At 35.3% G+C, this 18,032-nt stretch overlaps 3 protein-coding genes across 5 annotated transcripts; 2 read left to right on the top strand and 1 right to left on the bottom strand.

Annotated features, from left to right (window-relative positions):
* Positions 1 to 61: 61 nt before the first annotated feature.
* LOC107040545 (twinfilin) lies at positions 62 to 9,166 on the top strand. Of its 3 annotated transcripts, none has more exons than XM_015260665.1 (5): positions 62 to 236; positions 377 to 454; positions 1,876 to 2,535; positions 3,626 to 3,744; positions 8,577 to 9,166. In XM_015260665.1, exons 1-5 carry the CDS (start codon positions 212 to 214, stop codon positions 8,739 to 8,741), a joined length of 1,047 nt encoding a protein of 348 aa, XP_015116151.1. In that variant the 5' UTR covers positions 62 to 211; the 3' UTR covers positions 8,742 to 9,166. The 3 variants fall into 3 exon arrangements, with proteins under 3 accessions (XP_015116151.1, XP_015116153.1, XP_015116152.1); XM_015260667.1 differs by lacking the exon at positions 8,577 to 9,166 and adding an exon at positions 7,615 to 8,100; XM_015260666.1 differs by lacking the exon at positions 8,577 to 9,166 and adding an exon at positions 3,972 to 4,467.
* LOC107040547 (RPII140-upstream gene protein) lies at positions 9,157 to 12,382 on the bottom strand. Its single transcript, XM_015260668.2, has 4 exons — positions 12,057 to 12,382; positions 10,467 to 10,721; positions 9,704 to 9,952; positions 9,157 to 9,389 (listed from the first exon to the last, which is right to left on the bottom strand). Exons 1-4 carry the CDS (start codon positions 12,206 to 12,208, stop codon positions 9,236 to 9,238), a joined length of 810 nt encoding a protein of 269 aa, XP_015116154.1. The 5' UTR covers positions 12,209 to 12,382; the 3' UTR covers positions 9,157 to 9,235.
* LOC107040548 (guanine nucleotide exchange factor MSS4 homolog) lies at positions 12,071 to 14,206 on the top strand. Its single transcript, XM_015260669.2, has 3 exons — positions 12,071 to 12,482; positions 13,482 to 13,703; positions 13,920 to 14,206. The coding sequence occupies exons 2-3, from the start codon at positions 13,572 to 13,574 to the stop codon at positions 14,160 to 14,162; spliced, it is 375 nt and encodes a 124-aa protein (XP_015116155.1). The 5' UTR covers positions 12,071 to 12,482; positions 13,482 to 13,571; the 3' UTR covers positions 14,163 to 14,206.
* The last annotated feature ends 3,826 nt before the right edge of the window (positions 14,207 to 18,032 follow it).

Raw genomic sequence — 18,032 nt, 5'->3', positions numbered from 1 at the left:
AGCCACTCCAGCGACTGACACTTGTCTCTAATTGGAGGAGCCCCGGTGTGAGCGTCCGCCATTGGTCTTCCCGGAGATCGGCTGAATTTCCATTTTGTTGGAAATAAAAATTGTTCGGAAATCAGTGGTCCGTGCTATTTGCCAGCGCAATTTGGCTGTTTGTCTGAAGAGGGGCATTAATATCATCGAGGCAGGAATCTTCAGCGGGGAAATGTCGCATCAGACGGGAATTAAGGGTGATTATCGGGGTTTAGGGGGCTATTCCGGGGATTGAGCTGAGGATTCCGGATTTATGGGTTTAACCTCGAAAATGGAAATTCCAGCGCCACTCCTATGTTATCAGTCATGTATTGATACTGTTGTCTGTCATTTACAGCCAATGATCCCTTGAAGAAACTCTTCGCCAAGTGTCGGGATGGAAAAATACGGGTGCTGAAGGTTTCCATTGAAAACGGTGAGTACAAACGATTTTTGAGGGCTTTAATGAAATCATTGCTAAGTGGGTCTTGCCGAAAAACAGTGGCCTGAGCTCTCGGATATACTTGAATGCCCCTGGAGATTTGGCAAGAACAAAACGAGAGTCAATTGCATAATGGGTTTATTATAGATAGCGGAGTTAATTTTGGCGAGATTTACATTTTTTTACTATTTCGCTAATCTTCGAATATGTAGGAATAACAATGATTCATCTCCGTCTTGATGAATGATAAATTTCCTTGATTTTGGGAGTTGATAATTGAATTTTGAGGAAACGAAACAAAAACTTACAGAATAGGCCGATGATGATTACAATGTGTTTAAAATTATGTGTTCATGCACCGAGTTGTGTGCGTCAATGTATTATTGTATATTATTGTTAATCATGAGAACACAATCGATTGAGTCGTTTGTTTGTCCGGCTTTTGAGCATTGCCAATTGAATCACGAGGCCTTTTCATTTTGGCAGCATTTTTAGATGCGTCGGGACGTTAATTATCCGCGACAATTCAGACATTTGAATTATTTGTTAATGACGACTGACGAAATTTGTTTCACAAGTTCTTTTCATAAAAAATCCACGTGACTGAAAAAATAGACATCACGAAAAATAGAATGTCTTTTCAAGAATCATCCCAATCCTGACTAAATTTAATCACTACTTTCACTACTGTTTATGTCATTTTGTAATTGTTCAATTTATCCAGGATATGCAGTGTTAACTCACTCGAATTGAGATGAGACTCACCAATCAGTCTTGAAGTAGGACAATTAATTTTATTTTAAGAATTTGTATGGTTTGCTGTTGAAAATTTTGGTTTGAAATTTTAGATAGATCTTTGGAATTCAAGTGAACTTTTCAAACTTTGATATGAAAAATAAAAATTTTTGGCTTATAATAAAAAATCTCGAAATTCCAGATCTCTTCCGTGAACTTAATCTAAATTTTTTCCCTTGAAAATCAGATTAAAAAGTTCTAATCTTCAAGAATTTTGCTTGAAGCTAGCATAACATTCGGATTTTTGAATTGATGATTTTTCATGTTCTAAAATTATTCTCCTTGTCTCAAGAATCTTTTGAAATTTATAATTCTATTTTCATGTAATTCACAACGACACTGGTATAAAAAGTATATCACCTGGCGCCTCGACTCAATAAATGTCAAATTAACGCTCAATTAATGCACATCTCGATTCTCCAGAAATGTTCCCATTTAAAAAACGCAAATATTTTTAATTCAAGAAAATAGAATCCCACTCCCGACTGAATTTGACCACCGGTCAATGTCCTATTGACATATAACGTTCCACTGAATTATTTATTCATCCCCTACCCCAACAGCCCCATTCATTCGGTTCAGACGAGTCATTTTTCCGCGTGAATTTCTCTGTTGAACAGAGGAGCTGGTTCCAGCCTCGTCGTCAAAGCCAATTGGCAAATGGCAGGACGATTACGCTCGCCTGGTGAAGCCCCTCATCGAGGAGAACCAGCCGGCGTACATCCTCTACCGTCTGGACACAAAATCCCCGGACTCGGGTTACGACTGGCTGTTCATATCCTGGTCCCCAGACACTGCCCCAATCCGCCAGAAGATGCTGTACGCCTCGACGAAGGCGACCCTCAAGCAAGAGTTCGGCACAGCCTCCATCAAGGACGAGCTGCACGGCACTGTCCCCGACGACATCACCCTCGAGGGCTACAGCAAACACAAGAAGAACGACGCCGCCCCGGCCCCACTCACCTCCGCCGAGGAGGAACTCGTGGAGCTGAAGAAGACAGCTATTCACACTGACTACAACGTGGAAACGAGACATCAGACGCTCAGTGGAGTCGCTTTTCCGGTGACTGACGAGGCGAAACAGGCGATCACTGAGATGGGAAAGGGCCTACATGAATATGTACAATTGAAAATTGATCTCGACGAGGAGAAGATACATCTCGTCATGGCTTGCGATGTTTCACTCGATAAATTGCCTACTAAGGTGCCGGCTGACGCGGCTAGATATCATCTCTATAATTTCAAGCATACACATGAGGGGGACTACATGGAGTGCATAGGTAAGATTTATTGAGTAATAAATTTATTTATTCAGCAAATGTTCTAAATCACTACAAATAAAGCCAATTAAATTGGAGAAATAATCGATTTTTGTAATCACTAAAATGTAAACACATTTTGTTAATTATTTATTAACATTTTTACATTTTAGTGTAGGTTTATGGGTATAACAGGTTTTTTCTCCAATTTAAGTGGTATTATTTATGATTTAGAACATTGGAATAATGAAGAAACCCCTGATGAGGTCCTCCCTGGAAGACGATACGTTGGGCCATTGTAAAACATTCTTTAACTTCAACTTGATATGGTTGATATAGTTATTTTTGTTAATAAATTAGTAATATGCTTTCGAATGGCCATTTTGCACATAATTTCATTCAATCATGTATAATTCATTGTTTATTTCATTTTATTAAATTGAATAAGATTTCAACTACTTTTGCCAAATTTTCAACTCAGTTGAACGTTATCATCATCATTATTCTTATTATCCTTTTCTTCTATACAACCGATTGTCTTTTACGGTTCTATCTCTTCCTTCAGCCCTTCGATAAAATGTTGATAGAAAAATTTTATTTACACATACTTGAATGAATTTGAAACATCACATTTAAAGAAACCATCAGAAAGCTCACTTTCAGGGAAATTCATGAAAAATTCGAAATTTTCAACAATCATAAAAATTAAACCAACCAATATAGCTATCGTAATCATTTTTTAACTTCGACTTAATGGCATTAAAACAAACATTTTAAGCTATGATTGAATTCATTTGAAGTATGATATTCAAAGATATCCCCGGAATTCTGATTTTCAAAAAATACAAAACTTTGCAAATTCCCAAATAAATCAAAATAACGATTACTGCTATCGCCTTCATCTTCGAACTCGGTCAAAAGGACACCCGAACAAATTTTTTAAGCCATCATTCAATCAATTCAGAAAATTTTTTTAGTTATCGTGGGACAACCGATTTTCGAAAAAATTCGAAAATTAAAAAAATTAATTGATGAATTGCAATTTAATTAACGGCGATTGATAGGGCTCAGTAATACCTATATTTGAAACACAACATGAATTTTGTTACAGTATTCATCTACAGCATGCCCGGCTACAGTTGCAGCATCAAAGAGAGAATGCTCTACTCCTCCTGCAAAGCCCCCTTCCTCGATCTCATCCAATCCCTGGGGGTCAACATAACTAAAAAGGTAAGTAGCCCTGCATGCCCGTCAATAACACCCCATGATTACGAAACATTCCCAGCATGAGTATTAACAATTCACTTGTGGTTGTGACTAATCCTTATTCCGTTGACTTGCCCGTGATATTTCGTTCGCTTTGCTCACGAATCCTCGAGCACTTAGACGTCTGCAATGAGAATATTCATTGAATTGTGGTCAAGTCTGTCGTAATAAAAAGGGTTAAACGCTCTTAGTTGGAGGTAAATAGCGGAGACGAGTTAGCTGACATGCTGGAGGATCCCCCTGTTAAAGACTCTACTGGAAACACAACCCCCATGACCCCATCGACACCCTCCGCACCCCCGAACGTTATGTCCGAGAAAAAATCAAAGCAAAAACGCTCCTGCGTTTTGAGTTAACAGGTTGACACTTTTAATGGCCTCATTACATTGGTTATTGCCATGGCTATCGACTAATCTCAGAGATTCGTTGATCAATGTACGATATAAACGTTGAATAATATTTTTTGGAACTAGTGTTTTATCGATATTCAAAAATGGACCAGATGTGGACCCGATCGTTCCAGGTTATTTACACTGAGAGAAAAAACGAACGATAAAAATTGAGGAATTTCACATAAATAATTTCTTGAAGTAAGAAAATTGCGTAAATATTGGGGGTAAAGCTGTGTGATACTGAATGAAAAATTAATTTCAGAAGGAAAATGCTAAAACGATTCAAGTCAACTTCGTCCAGTGGCTGTTTTCGATGAATATCTCGAAATTTAAGAGAAATAGAGGAATTTCTCTGAAAACCTTTTTTGTAGAAAAAAATTAGAGCTACAAAAGAGGTCTTGACGAAAATTTCGCTATCTCTCTTAGATCTGGAGATATTCTTAAAAAACTCAGGACCTACGTCAAGGTAAACTGTTTTACCGCTTTCGCTGATTTGTTTTCTTTCGAAAGAAGATAGGGTGAGCTGGATTCTGCATTTATTCAATACAAAAGCAAACAAAACGATTTCTCGAGTCAAGAAATTCTCACTCGTCGTCAAGAAATGATATATTTGACTAAAAAAATTAGTTTCCTGACTTGAGATCGTTTTTTCTCTCAGTCCATAGTCAATGGACGGAAAGTAATTTATCGATGCTAGTAGGATCGCTAGTTGTACGAGCACAAAAAACAACAACAAGAGTATAAACTAAAACGTGATATGTATACCTGCATAGTAAGAGTAGTAACGGTGTATTTTTCTAAATTAACCGTGAGGAACAATGAAATACGATGCAATGCAAACGATATTTTTGGTATTATCGGGGAAAATCAGCTTTCGGTATAGAACAGTCTGTGGTAAAAACATTATTCCAGTACAGTTAATTAATTTAGGGGATTATTATTATTTTTCAATAGGGTATATTGACGAGTTGTTAGAGGTTTAAAATGAGATTACGTGTTAGGATGGTTTCTGCGTCGATTTTTTCCTCTTTTCAGGGTCAAGCCTTCAGCCTTCAGCATAATTTGTACTTTTTTTTTATCACACGTCATTTAATCCTGAAAAATCGACTCGAAACATTAATCCTGACTAAATAATCCTGTTAAATAAAATTGTAAAAATGCAATTGCAGGTCATAAAATATGATATAAATGCAACAAAAAAAATTATTTGTTGTCTCAGGATTAAATGACGTATTATTTTATTTTATTCAATAATCTGTTATCTCTGAAATTTCCTCGTGTCTAGGTTTTTAGATCTGTGTTTTATTCATTTGTTCAATGTTCTCTGTCGCTCAAATTAACAAAACCCATTGTGATTAATATTAATTATCTGGTTCATTGAGTCGTGAAATGCAGAAGAGAGTCTTTCTGTTAATTTCACCAGAGTCAGTTGAAAAAAGTTGAGTAATTTAACGTTCTAACGAAATTAGGTCTCCTAGTCGTATAAAGGTGATATGTACGTGTAAGCATGTCGGATTAATTCTCTCGGTTGAGGTAATGAGGAAGGCTTGCCTGGTAAAATTCAACTCAAACGCAACTTGAACATTTTTGATTATATTGGAAAATTATATCGTTAATGTGATGATGAAATTGCGGTGGGGTGTCAGTATGTTTCGGTGGCGAGAGGTGCCACGATGTGATTACTAGAGAGTTAGGGCAGTTATTCCAGTAGGATTTAGCTTAATGATGCCATTCGCCTAACTTCTCGACAGGGAGAGAAATTCTTTGGAAAGAATCTAGTGCTGGTGCTCGTCATTTTGACGAATTTGCGACAGTCATGCTATATTTTTTTTGGTCATCATTTGAATACTATCACATTGTTTCCGATATTTAGATGGAATATGAGGATCACATAGAATTGATGCCACAAAGAATGTCACAAAATTGTGAAGCCATCATAAAATATCGAAAAGTGCGACGTTTCAACTACTATTTAGATGGAATGTGACGGTTACATAAGATTTATGTCAGAAAAAAGGTCATAATCGAGGAGTGTGATCAAAAAATTTAATCAAATCAAAGGACTATATACTTTTCATCGTTTTTTTATTGACGTTCATTTAATAATATCGTCGCTAATTGGTTTCGGGGCAAAAATTGTTATGACTGGCCTCAGTCATGTGACGTTATATATATTTTTTTGGTCGTAATTTGAGTAGTTTGACATTGTCACTGCTCTTTGGGTGGAATATGACGGTCTCCGGAATTTTTCCCTAGTTGGAATCTTTGCGTCCCTCTTCCCGTGCTAGTACTAGAATTTCTGAAGAATTCATCTCCGTGTGTTATACGTATTTCAAGGATTATTATTATGTAGGTTATTGATCTGTGACAGCCAATGCGCAAACTGCTATTTTTTATCGAATTTATTTTGTTTTGAAAAGTTTTCTTTTTCTTTTTTACGGTGGCTACTCTTGAGATGTAAGCTGCTACGCTTTTTATTCATTTCGAAACTATGACGAATATTAGGGGATTTATTGCTAAGTAAACTGTTGAGGATTTCGGGGAGGAATTTGAGATTCAAGTTTTTTGGAATTCAAGAGTGAAAAAAAATGAAATTAAATTCATGAAATTTGTTGAGTCAACAAGTTACAACAAAAATTGTATTTGATGAGAAATATTCTATTTGACGGTGATGAATGGCAATAAATTTTAAAAATGTTGATTCTCTATTAGAAGAATTGAGTTAAGAATGATTATTTCGAGTGAGAGATGCTCTTGAATTATGAATATTTGGGTTTTTCAACTGAGAATATTTCTGAAGAATGGAGATGTGGATTGATTGAGCATTAATTTGACATTAGTTGAGTCAAGGTGCCAGGTGATATATTTTTTATACCAGTGTCGGTGTGAATTAAATGAAAATAGAATTATAAATTTCAAAAGAAACTTGAAACAAGTAGACTAATTTTAGAATTAAAAAAATCATCAATTCAAAAATCAGAATTTTAGCTTCAAGCAAAAATTCTTGAAGATTAGAACTTTTTAATCTGATTTTCAAGGGAAAAAATTTAGATCAAGTTCACGGAAGAAGTCTGGAATTTCGAAATTTTTTATTATAAGCCAAAAAATTTTATTTTTCATATCAAAGTTTGAAAAGTTCACTTGAATTCCAAAGATCTATCTAAAATTTTAAACCAAAATTTTCAACAGCATATCATACAAATTCTTAAAATAAAATTAATTGTCCTACTTCAAGACTGATTGGTGAGTCTCATCTCAATTCAATTTGAATGAATTGGTTCCCCACTTTTATTTTATTCGAGTGAATTAACACTGCATATCCTGGATAAATTGAACAATTACAAAATGACATAAACACTAGTGAAAGTAGTGATTAAATTTAGTCAGGATTGGGATGATTCTTGGAAAGGCATTCTATTTTTCGTGATGTCTATTTTTTCAGTCACGTGGATTTTTTATGAAAAGAACTTGTGAAACAAATTTCGTCAGTCGTCATTAACAAATAATTCAAATGTCTGAATTGTCGCGGATAATTAACGTCCCGACGCATCTAAAAATGCTGCCAAAATGAAAAGGCCTCGTGATTCAATTGGCAATGCTCAAAAGCCGGACAAACAAACGACTCAATCGATTGTGTTCTCATGATTAACAATAATATACAATAATACATTGACGCACACAACTCGGTGCATGAACACATAATTTTAAACACATTGTAATCATCATCGGCCTATTCTGTAAGTTTTTGTTTCGTTTCATCAAAATTCAATTATCAACTTCCAAAATCAAGGAAATTTATCATTTATCAAGATGGAGATGAATCATTGTTATTCGTATATGTTCGATAATTTGCGAAATGATAAAAAAAATTGTAAATCTTGCCAATATTAACTACGCTATGTGTATAATAAAACGATTATGCAATTCACTCCCGTTTTGTTATTTCCAAATCTCCAGGAGCATTTAAGTATATCCAAGAGCTCACGCCATTCTTCTTTATTAAAAATTTATCTTTTTTTACCCAATTTCACAAATTTTCTTGGATATTCTTAACATATAATATTTCACAATAGGTGATTTAGAACAGTTGTATGTACCATGCACCCACAGAAATGGTTTATCTCAATCGAATAATCTTTATTCGAATCAAATAAATGGGGTTTCCTTCAAATAAAGATTTTAGCCAGTAGAATTTATTAGCATGTCGAAATCTTTTTATTGCGATCAAATGAATTCTCTGGGTGTGGGCTCGTGGCAATGGGACTATTCCGATGTGCAATAAAAAAATAAAACAGAGCAACAGCTTACAGAATAGGCCTGATACCACAAGTTCCCATGAATAGTAATCCTCAATATCTCCACCCCCAAACAGAAGAATAATTAATTTGAATTACTGTTGAATAGCTAGAGATAGATGATGGAAAGGAACTAACTGAGGATTATTTGCAAGAGGAATTGCATCCAAAAGTCAATTTACACCGGCCAAAGTTTGCTAAGCCCAAGGGCCCACCAGGAAGAGGCGCTAAACGCATTACCAAGGTTCAAGACGTAGACAAACAAGAAGCATAATATCTCCTCATTCAGTAATAAATTAATTTTAAGGCCAAACAGGGTGATAGGGACTGTTACGTTACTGAGATTACGCTAATGTACTTTCTGTTTATTTCACAATTGTAATATTTGAATTATTTATTTTCATTCATCACATAGTGTTGGAATATCGAGTGTGGAGAATCAGGCCTATTCTATAAGTCACGCAGGATTGGGGGAGCTATTCATAATGCGATTGTTGCTCAGAATATTTTAAGAAAACTTTAAAATAGGTTTGTGGTTTAATAATTATGGCCTATTGCAATCAGGTTCTGAGCACTATTGGAGTAATGATCAGGGCAGATCAACTTTTATTTTGTATTTAAGTTTATTGTTTTAGAGGTTTGGTTGTCTATATCATGCGTCAGTTCAGAGACAAATAAAACACGATGAGTGACTTTTGATTCTGTTTAATCTAATATAGTAACATGAACTAGTATGTACAAAATGTTTCTTCGTATCGGCGATTTTTTTTATTTCTGTTCTCCTTCGAGGGGCTCTGTCGCAATCTCTGGGACTCCGTCTAGTGGAGGTCGGCGATTCAATTTTTCCTCCACTTTCGCAGCTAGGACCTGGATTTTTTCGTGCTCGTCCAGCATTTGAAGTTTCATAGCAGTTCGGACAGCCCTAGGATGAACGTTGAAATTAAGAAGGAATTCTTGGATTAAGGATATCCAAGTATTAAGTGTATCCAAGGCCATACCACAGATTCAACGATTTCGATCATCAAATTTGTCTATGCAATTTTTAGATCAAATGGGGCTATGAGTTATTTTTGATAATTTTGTGCATTAGTTCCTTCCATCATGTGTAATTCAGTGTTTATTTCATGTTATTAAATTGAATGAGATTTCTCGAAAGCAACAAAATAGCTAAAGTACTTGGATATTCTTGTCTCTCTCATTTCATGCAGTTGACATTTTAGGGATTTGGGGACTCACTCGTTCCTGTTGGCGTGCATTTCATATTGAGTTTTTTCTATGTCGTCTATTGTGTATCCTGTCAAGTATAGAAGAATCATGGAGACAGAGCCACCGAGGAGACCCAGGAAACCCCCCGCGAGGGATCCAGCGAACATTCCTTTAGGTCCTAAATTCAGTTTGAATAGTCCACCTGTTATCGCACCTGCTCCCACGTATTCGATCACTCCAGGCTCACCCCGAAATACTCTTATGAATGTGTTTAGGAAACTGAAGGGGAGTCAATCATCAATTAGTTAATATTCATCAGTCAATTATTCCTCAATTTTATTTAACGTTCCACTAGAAATTTCTTTTAGTTCATCTCAACAGAATAATAAATGCAGAGAAAAATACTGAGCAATTAATTCGCGACGATAAGTTTGAAAGAAAATCGTGAAATTATGGAAATACATTTGTATAACCTGTATAACAATTATTAATTGATTATTATTAATTAGTCAATTATTCCATAATTTTATTTTTCTTTGCATTAGAAAGGTAAATGTTTTAAATTTAAGATTGGAAAAAAAAATCGTGGAATTATAAAAATGGATTCGTGTAATCTGTAGCTGTAGCTAAAGAACCCGTAATGAAACCGAGGATAATGCCCACGAGGGGTTTGAACCCACAACCTTCAGATTACCAACTCGCAACTCTGACCAATGTAGAAATTGATGGAATAGGGGAGGGATAATTAGCCGAATTGCCTAAGGCCTCCCTGAATAGCAGTGCAAATTCTCACATGAAGACGGTTGTGAATCCTCCAATCCTGAACCCCCACTTGAAGCCACCTTTACATATCGCCATTGTCACTCTGTCCTGCAGCATTTTTTTAGCCTCCATGTGGTGATGGAATTGCGTCGCCTGGTTGTTCTCCATGAAGGCGAACCAGGCCTCCCTTCCATGGAGAATAGCCCCATACACAGCCCCCAGTAAGACGCTAGCTCCACTCATGTGGACGGCAGCCGCCATTTCCTGAGAGAGTTCTCCATATTCGCTATGAAATATTAGGGTCGACTTTTAGACTTCATGAAGAGATTATGCCAGTTGCGTTGAATGCATTCATCAAGGTTTCAATCCCAAAATAACGGAAATGGGAGACTTAGGTCAAACTGACCTTCTCTAATCTTCGATAACTCAAAATCTGCTGAGTCAAATTTACCATTTTTCTTTTCAAATTCAAGGTTTTTTTGGTAGCTTTAGCATGAAATCAGAGTTACCGAAATCGTATCGTTCGTTCAGAAGATATTGGATATTTTAAAAGTGCATTAATTTCGAACTATGGAAGCAGGCTTTCGACATAATGAAAATAAAATTAATAGGGGATTAATAAATGTAGATATGAACAAAAGAGATTATCGTCCTACACATATTAATTAATACAGACAAATATTAAATGAATTAGCATATTTGTTTATTTTAAATATGAATTCGCAGATGTAATTCCCAAAATTAATTCTCGTAAAGAGATGAGAAATAGGTTTGAAATGGACTTCCTTCAATCCTCAATAACTCAAAATCTGCTGAGTCAAATTTACCATTTTTCTTTTCAAATTCAAGGTTTTTTTGGTAGCTTTAGCATGAAATCAGAGTTACCGAAATCGTATCGTTCGTTCAGAAGATATTGGATATTTTAAAAGTGCATTAATTTCGAACTATGGAAGCAGGCTTTCGACATAATGAAAATAAAATTAATAGGGGATTAATAAATGTAGATATTAACAACAGAGATTATCGCCCTACACATAATAATTAATACAGACAAATATTAAATGAATTAGCATATTTGTTTATTTTAAATATGAATTCTCAGATTTAATTCCCAAAATTAATTCTCGTAAAGAGATGAGAAATCGGTTTGAAATGGACTTCCTTCAATCCTCAATAACTCAAAATCTGCTGAGTCGAATTTCCATTTTTTTTTGTTAAATTCAAGATTTTTTCGTTGACTTGAAGATGAAGTAGGCTTCATCTAAATCGTATCATTCGTTCACGAGATATTGAAGACTGAAAGAAGGTCATTCTTCCCCAAATGAAGAAAGTAATTCCAAAACATAAAAGCAATCTTTCGACATTAATTAGGGAGGTTGGGGTAAAACGGACACTTGACTTTATTTAAATGTTAATGAGGGGTTGAAATGTTGATAAAATTTAATAATTTTTTCAATACAAAGAACAATTCTTTCCCTGAGCCTAAACTGAGCTCAATTGATAGATTTGTTTCTGAGTTATGAATAATTTTTAAAAAGTCCAGTGTCCAGTTTACCCCACACGTCCCTACTTCATTCAAAAAGGGTGAATGAATAGTTTCTGAGGACCCGTGTCTACTCACTCAGGTCTGAACAACCGTCGTACCGCCTCTATACCCCTGTACTGCGGGTTTAGCTCCTCATACCCTGGGGTTTTCACCTCATCCGCGCTTTGCGGGAAAAACCCGAACAGGGCTAGTCTACTCTTCGGAATTCTACGGAGAACAGCGAACATTTTCGCTCATCTGAGGGCTCTTGTTGCGACAATCACAATATTTTCAGACGGCTTTTCACTCGGAAGAGCGAGTTTACGGTAAAATGAGGTTATGATCGCTCCCCACAGTCTGACTGACTTGGTCTGACTGTTCGTGACACTCATCGCTTGTGAGGATTAGGTTATGTTGACAGTGAAATACAAATGGAGAAATTTTCATTGTGCAGTGGAGTCAAAGTATTCAACGCTCGCCGGTATCAGACGTTGCATTGATGACATTATTCCCTGTTCAACGGTAATATTATCAGATTTTTGTTTATTTAAGGGGAGACTAGACAAGAATTTAGAAATCGCTGGTGTGTTATTTATCTTGCTGGAGTACTGCTTCAGTTTCAATGTAAAAAAATGAGAAACAATTGGGTTTCTATTTTTTTGTTGACCAGAAAGAGGCCTGAGGGGAATAAAAAGTGTCAAAAGTGTGTCATATTATTTTTACATAATTTTTCTGTAAATAGGGGAAGCTGGGGTAAAACGGACATTTTAGACTTTTAAAAGTGTTAATGAGAGGTTGAAATGTTGATGAAATTTAATAATTTTTTTTTGAAATACAAAGAACAATTCTTTCCCTTGTGACGAGCCTAAACTGAGCTCAATTGATAAATTTGTTTCTGATTTATGAACAATAAAAAAAAAAGTCTAAAGTGTCCATTTTACCCCACCCGCCCCTATGTACAAAATTATAACTCAGTGAGCTTTTCCGAAAATTTAATTTTTTAAGTTTTTGGATTTTTTTTTTAATTGGGTGACGATTTTGGTAAATTAGTGATCTTCAACTACAGCATAAATCATTAAAGTAGTTTTTTCAGATTTTTCGAATAATTTATTCAGAATGTAATGGAAAAAATTATGAGAAAAACTTGAAAAAAATCATATCAATGATTCGCTTTGTTCTTTAACTTGAATTATTTTTCAAATTTTTCACCTGTAGCAATTTCGAGAGAAAAATCCCAAAAACCAAAAAAAATAAGATTTTTAAAAAGCCTCATTTAGTTTTTTTTATTGGTTTAGAGGGATGTAATCCAAGTAGTTAGTTATTTTTTCTTATTCGTTACATTAAAACTGCAGTAGCAAACAATAATTATTAAAGTAGGATTTATTTAGATTTTTCTAATCATTTATTCTGAATATAATGAAAAAAAAAATAGCAAACTCATCAGCACGATAAATAGAGGTCCCTGCGATTTTTAATTATCAGTTTTATTTTAGTATTTACGCATGGTGTTGTTTATTGCAGAACGTCAAGATCCACTCTGACTGATTAATGAAAAATAATTGATCCTAAGTAATTAGCAAGAAAAAAATTGATACAAAGTAATTAGTAAGAATGTCGTCGATGGTAGAGTCCAATCATGAAGACAAATGCGACGAGAGTGGGAGGAATAAATTGAAAATTTGCTGTCAATTTTGCCCCTCAGTCATATTGAGCCCAGCAGCGGGAACTTTTCTCGTTCATGAGGTAAATAAACATAACACGAACACAGTTATTTATATTCAGTAAATTCCTCTCAGAAAGCAATAAAAATAACTACATACATACATATATTCAGTAAATTATTAATTTCATGTGATTAAAAACACGAATAAAATTCAAGTTTGAGTTTGAATCGAATGAACCCATTCATTTGATTCAAGTTCATTTTATTCAAATAAACGGTTCCTCTGGAAATTTCAGTTCGATCTCCCACATATGCGCAGCAAGGGCGACGAGGGGGAGGAGAAAGTCGAGAAATTGAAGGATTACTGGCTGATCGAGGACATGTACATGTTTGAGAACGTCAGTGTCACAAAGACAGTGGGAAATGTGAAGTATCTAGCTTGTGCTGACTGTGAGATAGGCCCCATTGGGTATGTGGACCAGTCTACGAAAATGTTTTACGTTGCATTGTCCAGAGTCATTTATAAGGATAAGTCGTAGTGGTAGGGAGGCATTCCTTTAATGAAATTTCTCATTTTTTGTAATTTGAGATGAATAAAAAATTTTCACTTTCTCAAGGAAACTCGAATGGATGGGGTTACATTACCTGCCTTTTTTTTCTAAATTACCTGCCCTTTAAAAAAAATCCAAATAAATTGGGACATATGATTGTCGTATTGCTTTTTGCAATGAGAATTAATTATAAACAATTAATTGAAAAAAGAAATATCGAATCTGACCGGAAAAAGGGCATTAATTAAATTGTTCATTAACGCACTGATAGCACCAATTTCTCCATTACCACCGTCCAATCCAATTCAACCTCCGCAATCCCCTCCGAGATGGCGCTTCCAGGCTTAAAAACTCCCCTCAAAACTCTTCCCTCCACAAATCCGATTAAAAAACATCCCTTCACATTAAATGACATTAAAATGTCATGCAAACGTCAGGGAGATCATTAAGCATGCATTAAATGATCTCTTACGAAAATTCCTGGGCCTAGTAGTTGCCCGTAGATTCCATGATTCCCCGATGCCCCTCCCCCCGCCCGTCCTGGAATTCACTTTGATGCGAGACGCGTCAGGACGATCAGAAGAAGAAGACGAATGTGGTACGGGTTGTCGTCTTGTCGGGATTTTCAGCCTCTAAAACAAATCAGCGGGGGAGAGTCTCAAACGCGCGATAAACTGTTTCACGAGGCGGCTTTTCGTCCTTTGTACCGAGGCCAAACCCCGCAAGTCGAGCTGGTGATACATTCTCGACAATTTAGCGTTCAATTTTTTTCCTATTATCAGGAGTCGAAAGGTGCTGCGAAGATTTTTTAATTCCTGATCTGCGCATCTCATGGAACGAGTTGAAGGTGATCCGGAGAGGATAAATAATTTTAAGAAGCATTCAAAAATACGAGGTGATTGACGGGTGTGGCCGCCATCTTGCGTGGATACCCCCTCCACTTCCGTAAGGGGATTCGAAGATGGCGGCGCAGCTCCACCTCGTGTTTTTAAACATTTCCTGAAATTATTCGTCTTCTTCAAATCTTCTTTAAATCGAATTATTCCGTTTCTGTGAAGAGAACAATTTTTTTAAGCCATCTGTCAGATTTTTCCATCTCCTTGTGGGTGAGAATTCGAGGCACAAAGTTTTCCTCGCATGTCACCATTTTATTTTTTACGCCGGAGGTCTCTCAAGGAAGAAAATCTTTTTTATAATTTAATTTTGACAAGTTATTCAAATTTTCAATAAAAACGTGAATATTCAGTTTTAAATTACGTGAAATTTTCGATTAATTAAAAATTTTAGAATACATTTACCTGAATTTGTTCGATTTTAGTCAATTCTCATGGAACAAATGAACTAAAATTTGCAGTTTCAGATAATTGTTTTCAATTTTTTAAAATAAATCCTCAATTTTGTTGACTTTATTCCAAAGTGAGAAAGTAGAAAAAGTCATCAAATTAAAAATCCCCCGAAGGAGACAAATTAACGATCATTTTAGATATGCACAGGGTGATTGTAAAAAATAGATGAGCAACGCGGGAGAAGACATGGAGACTCTCACATTATACTTCAGAAGCTCCCAAGGTCTAAAACAGATCGATTAACAGTCATCAATTTGCATTTAAGCGTAACTAACTTAATGCCCGCACACAAATGCATTTATGCTAAGTTCCCCAGTGGGTCTTAACAAATAATCACTCCAAATTCATATTAGCTCTTGCGATTTCCGCCGAGAAATGACGCATCATTTGAATAAAATAAAGCTCTTTATTTAAAATTATTCTGTGCATCCCAGCAATATTTTCTCATCACCTGGAATATTCATTTGAATGAAAATATTTGAATTACAGAAAATGAATACGTCATGTACTCAGAAAAAACAATTTATTCAACTGCAATAAAAGATTATGACACGTTAATAAATTCGGAATATCTCCGTATCTAAGGGAGATAACGAAATTTTCGTAATGACCTTTTTTGCAGATCAAATCGAGGGTCAGAAAAAAGGCCGTAACAAAAATTTTGCCATCTCCCTTAGATTTTGAGATATTTATAATAATGATGATGATAGCATTCAACTAAGTTGAAAATCTGACAAAATTAGTTGAAAAGAAATCTCATTTAATTTAATAAAATGAAATCAACAATGAATTATACATGACGGAAGGAAATGATGTGCAGAATAACCATTGGGAAGCATATCGGTAATTTATTAGCAAAAATAACTATACTATAGGCAATAAAAGAGCAATTTCCCTTCAATCAAAATTAAAAAGAATAGTTAATACGAATCAACAAATGAATTGCACATAAACTAACGTCTCTTAACTAATATCCACCAAAGTTAAGATTGAAGATTCCCCAGTTCTCGTCGGAATCCCCGGCAATTCCCCCCATAACGGTGATAGCCCGATCTAAAATTAAGACACAAGGATAGTGTTGAGGTGTCGATAATGAATCTCCAGTGAGTTAATTAGCCTCGGTGGTTGAGTTGAAGCCGATGCTGGCACATCGTGGCATACCGATACCTCTACAGAGCTTGGTGGCTACTGTTGGATACTTCTCGCCGAGGAGTCAAGCCTAACTGAAACGTCACGCCACTTGTTACTCGTTAGTGTGCACGATGCCATCTTCGCGAATGCGGACTCACTCACCCAAGGGCCAGGAGCACCGCGCCAGGGTTCAACGGGAGCCCCAGCATCGATGCCAACTCGTCCATGTAATTAACCATATCCCCACGGCGCATCGCTCCCTCATCGAGACGTCATAACGCGGGAATTGAGAGGTTTTCCAGCGAGAAATGCCGTATTTCTGTTTCAGGCGTAGAATAACGCTCATTTAATGCACTGATCCACGAAGATCTCCTGAGACCACGCGATTATTTGCACAAAACTTCTGCGTATTCAAAAATTCGTGATATTGGGATTATTATAAAAATTCATTCCCACATCGCATTATTTTTTAAAGTTCTCGGATTTATCTGTCGATCCATTCCACAGATTTGTTTTTAATTCATTCATTCCCTCTTGTATTATTTGTTTAGATTTAAAAAACTCCTTATTTAATACGAATAAAAATGAATACGAAAATGGAATTTAAGTGTGAATAATACCTTTATTGTGCGCTATTTTAATGAACTCATTTAGTTTACATACAAAGTTCAGTTGATTTGAATTCAATGAACTTAGTTGAAATGAAATAAACGCATTTATTCAAATAAATCGTAATAGAGATTTTGTTCAACTTTAAATTTGACTTTTATTCGCGTTTTTATTCACATCAAATAAATTATATCTGAATATTTTTTAGATATAGACAAGTGTCAGGATCCAAAGAACTAATTTATAAACATTTAATACACTGTTGGAAATTTTCTGAAATTTAGGTAACGTGCGTTTGAATTTTCAATATTCTGAACTTGAATTCAATTTCAGCAGGGAGAGCCAAATTTGTAATATTTAATTACCGTTAAATATTGTAGCCATTAATTAGTTAACACCACTCTTAATTTTTTTGAATACTTGAGTATCATCAATCTGAATATTCAAATTTTTAACTATTTTATCAATCAATAATTGCGGTAGGCAGATTGATGATTATTTGTGTAATCGAAAATCCCCCTTTAAGAAATTTGAATTATTCACTTAGTGGTAAATTTACAGTTTCATATTAAAAAATTTTAAATACATCATTATTCGAAAAAAATCAGATTATTAATATTATATTATTTCAAAAATTAGATCAACATATTTTAAACCTTCATTAATGTAAGGGTTAGATTCTTGTAATGTGGCAGAAATTTAAAATTGAACTAATTTATAAACATTTAATACACTGTTGGAAATTTTCTGAAATTTAGGTAACGTGCGTTTG

The sequence above is a fragment of the Diachasma alloeum genome, unplaced genomic scaffold, assembly GCF_001412515.2.
Source record: "Diachasma alloeum isolate Michigan unplaced genomic scaffold, Dall2.0 Dall_scaffold_00338, whole genome shotgun sequence".
NCBI lineage: Eukaryota > Metazoa > Arthropoda > Insecta > Hymenoptera > Braconidae > Diachasma > Diachasma alloeum.
Note: the sequence above shows the minus strand (reverse complement) of the source record. Positions and strands in the feature narration are given on the sequence as shown.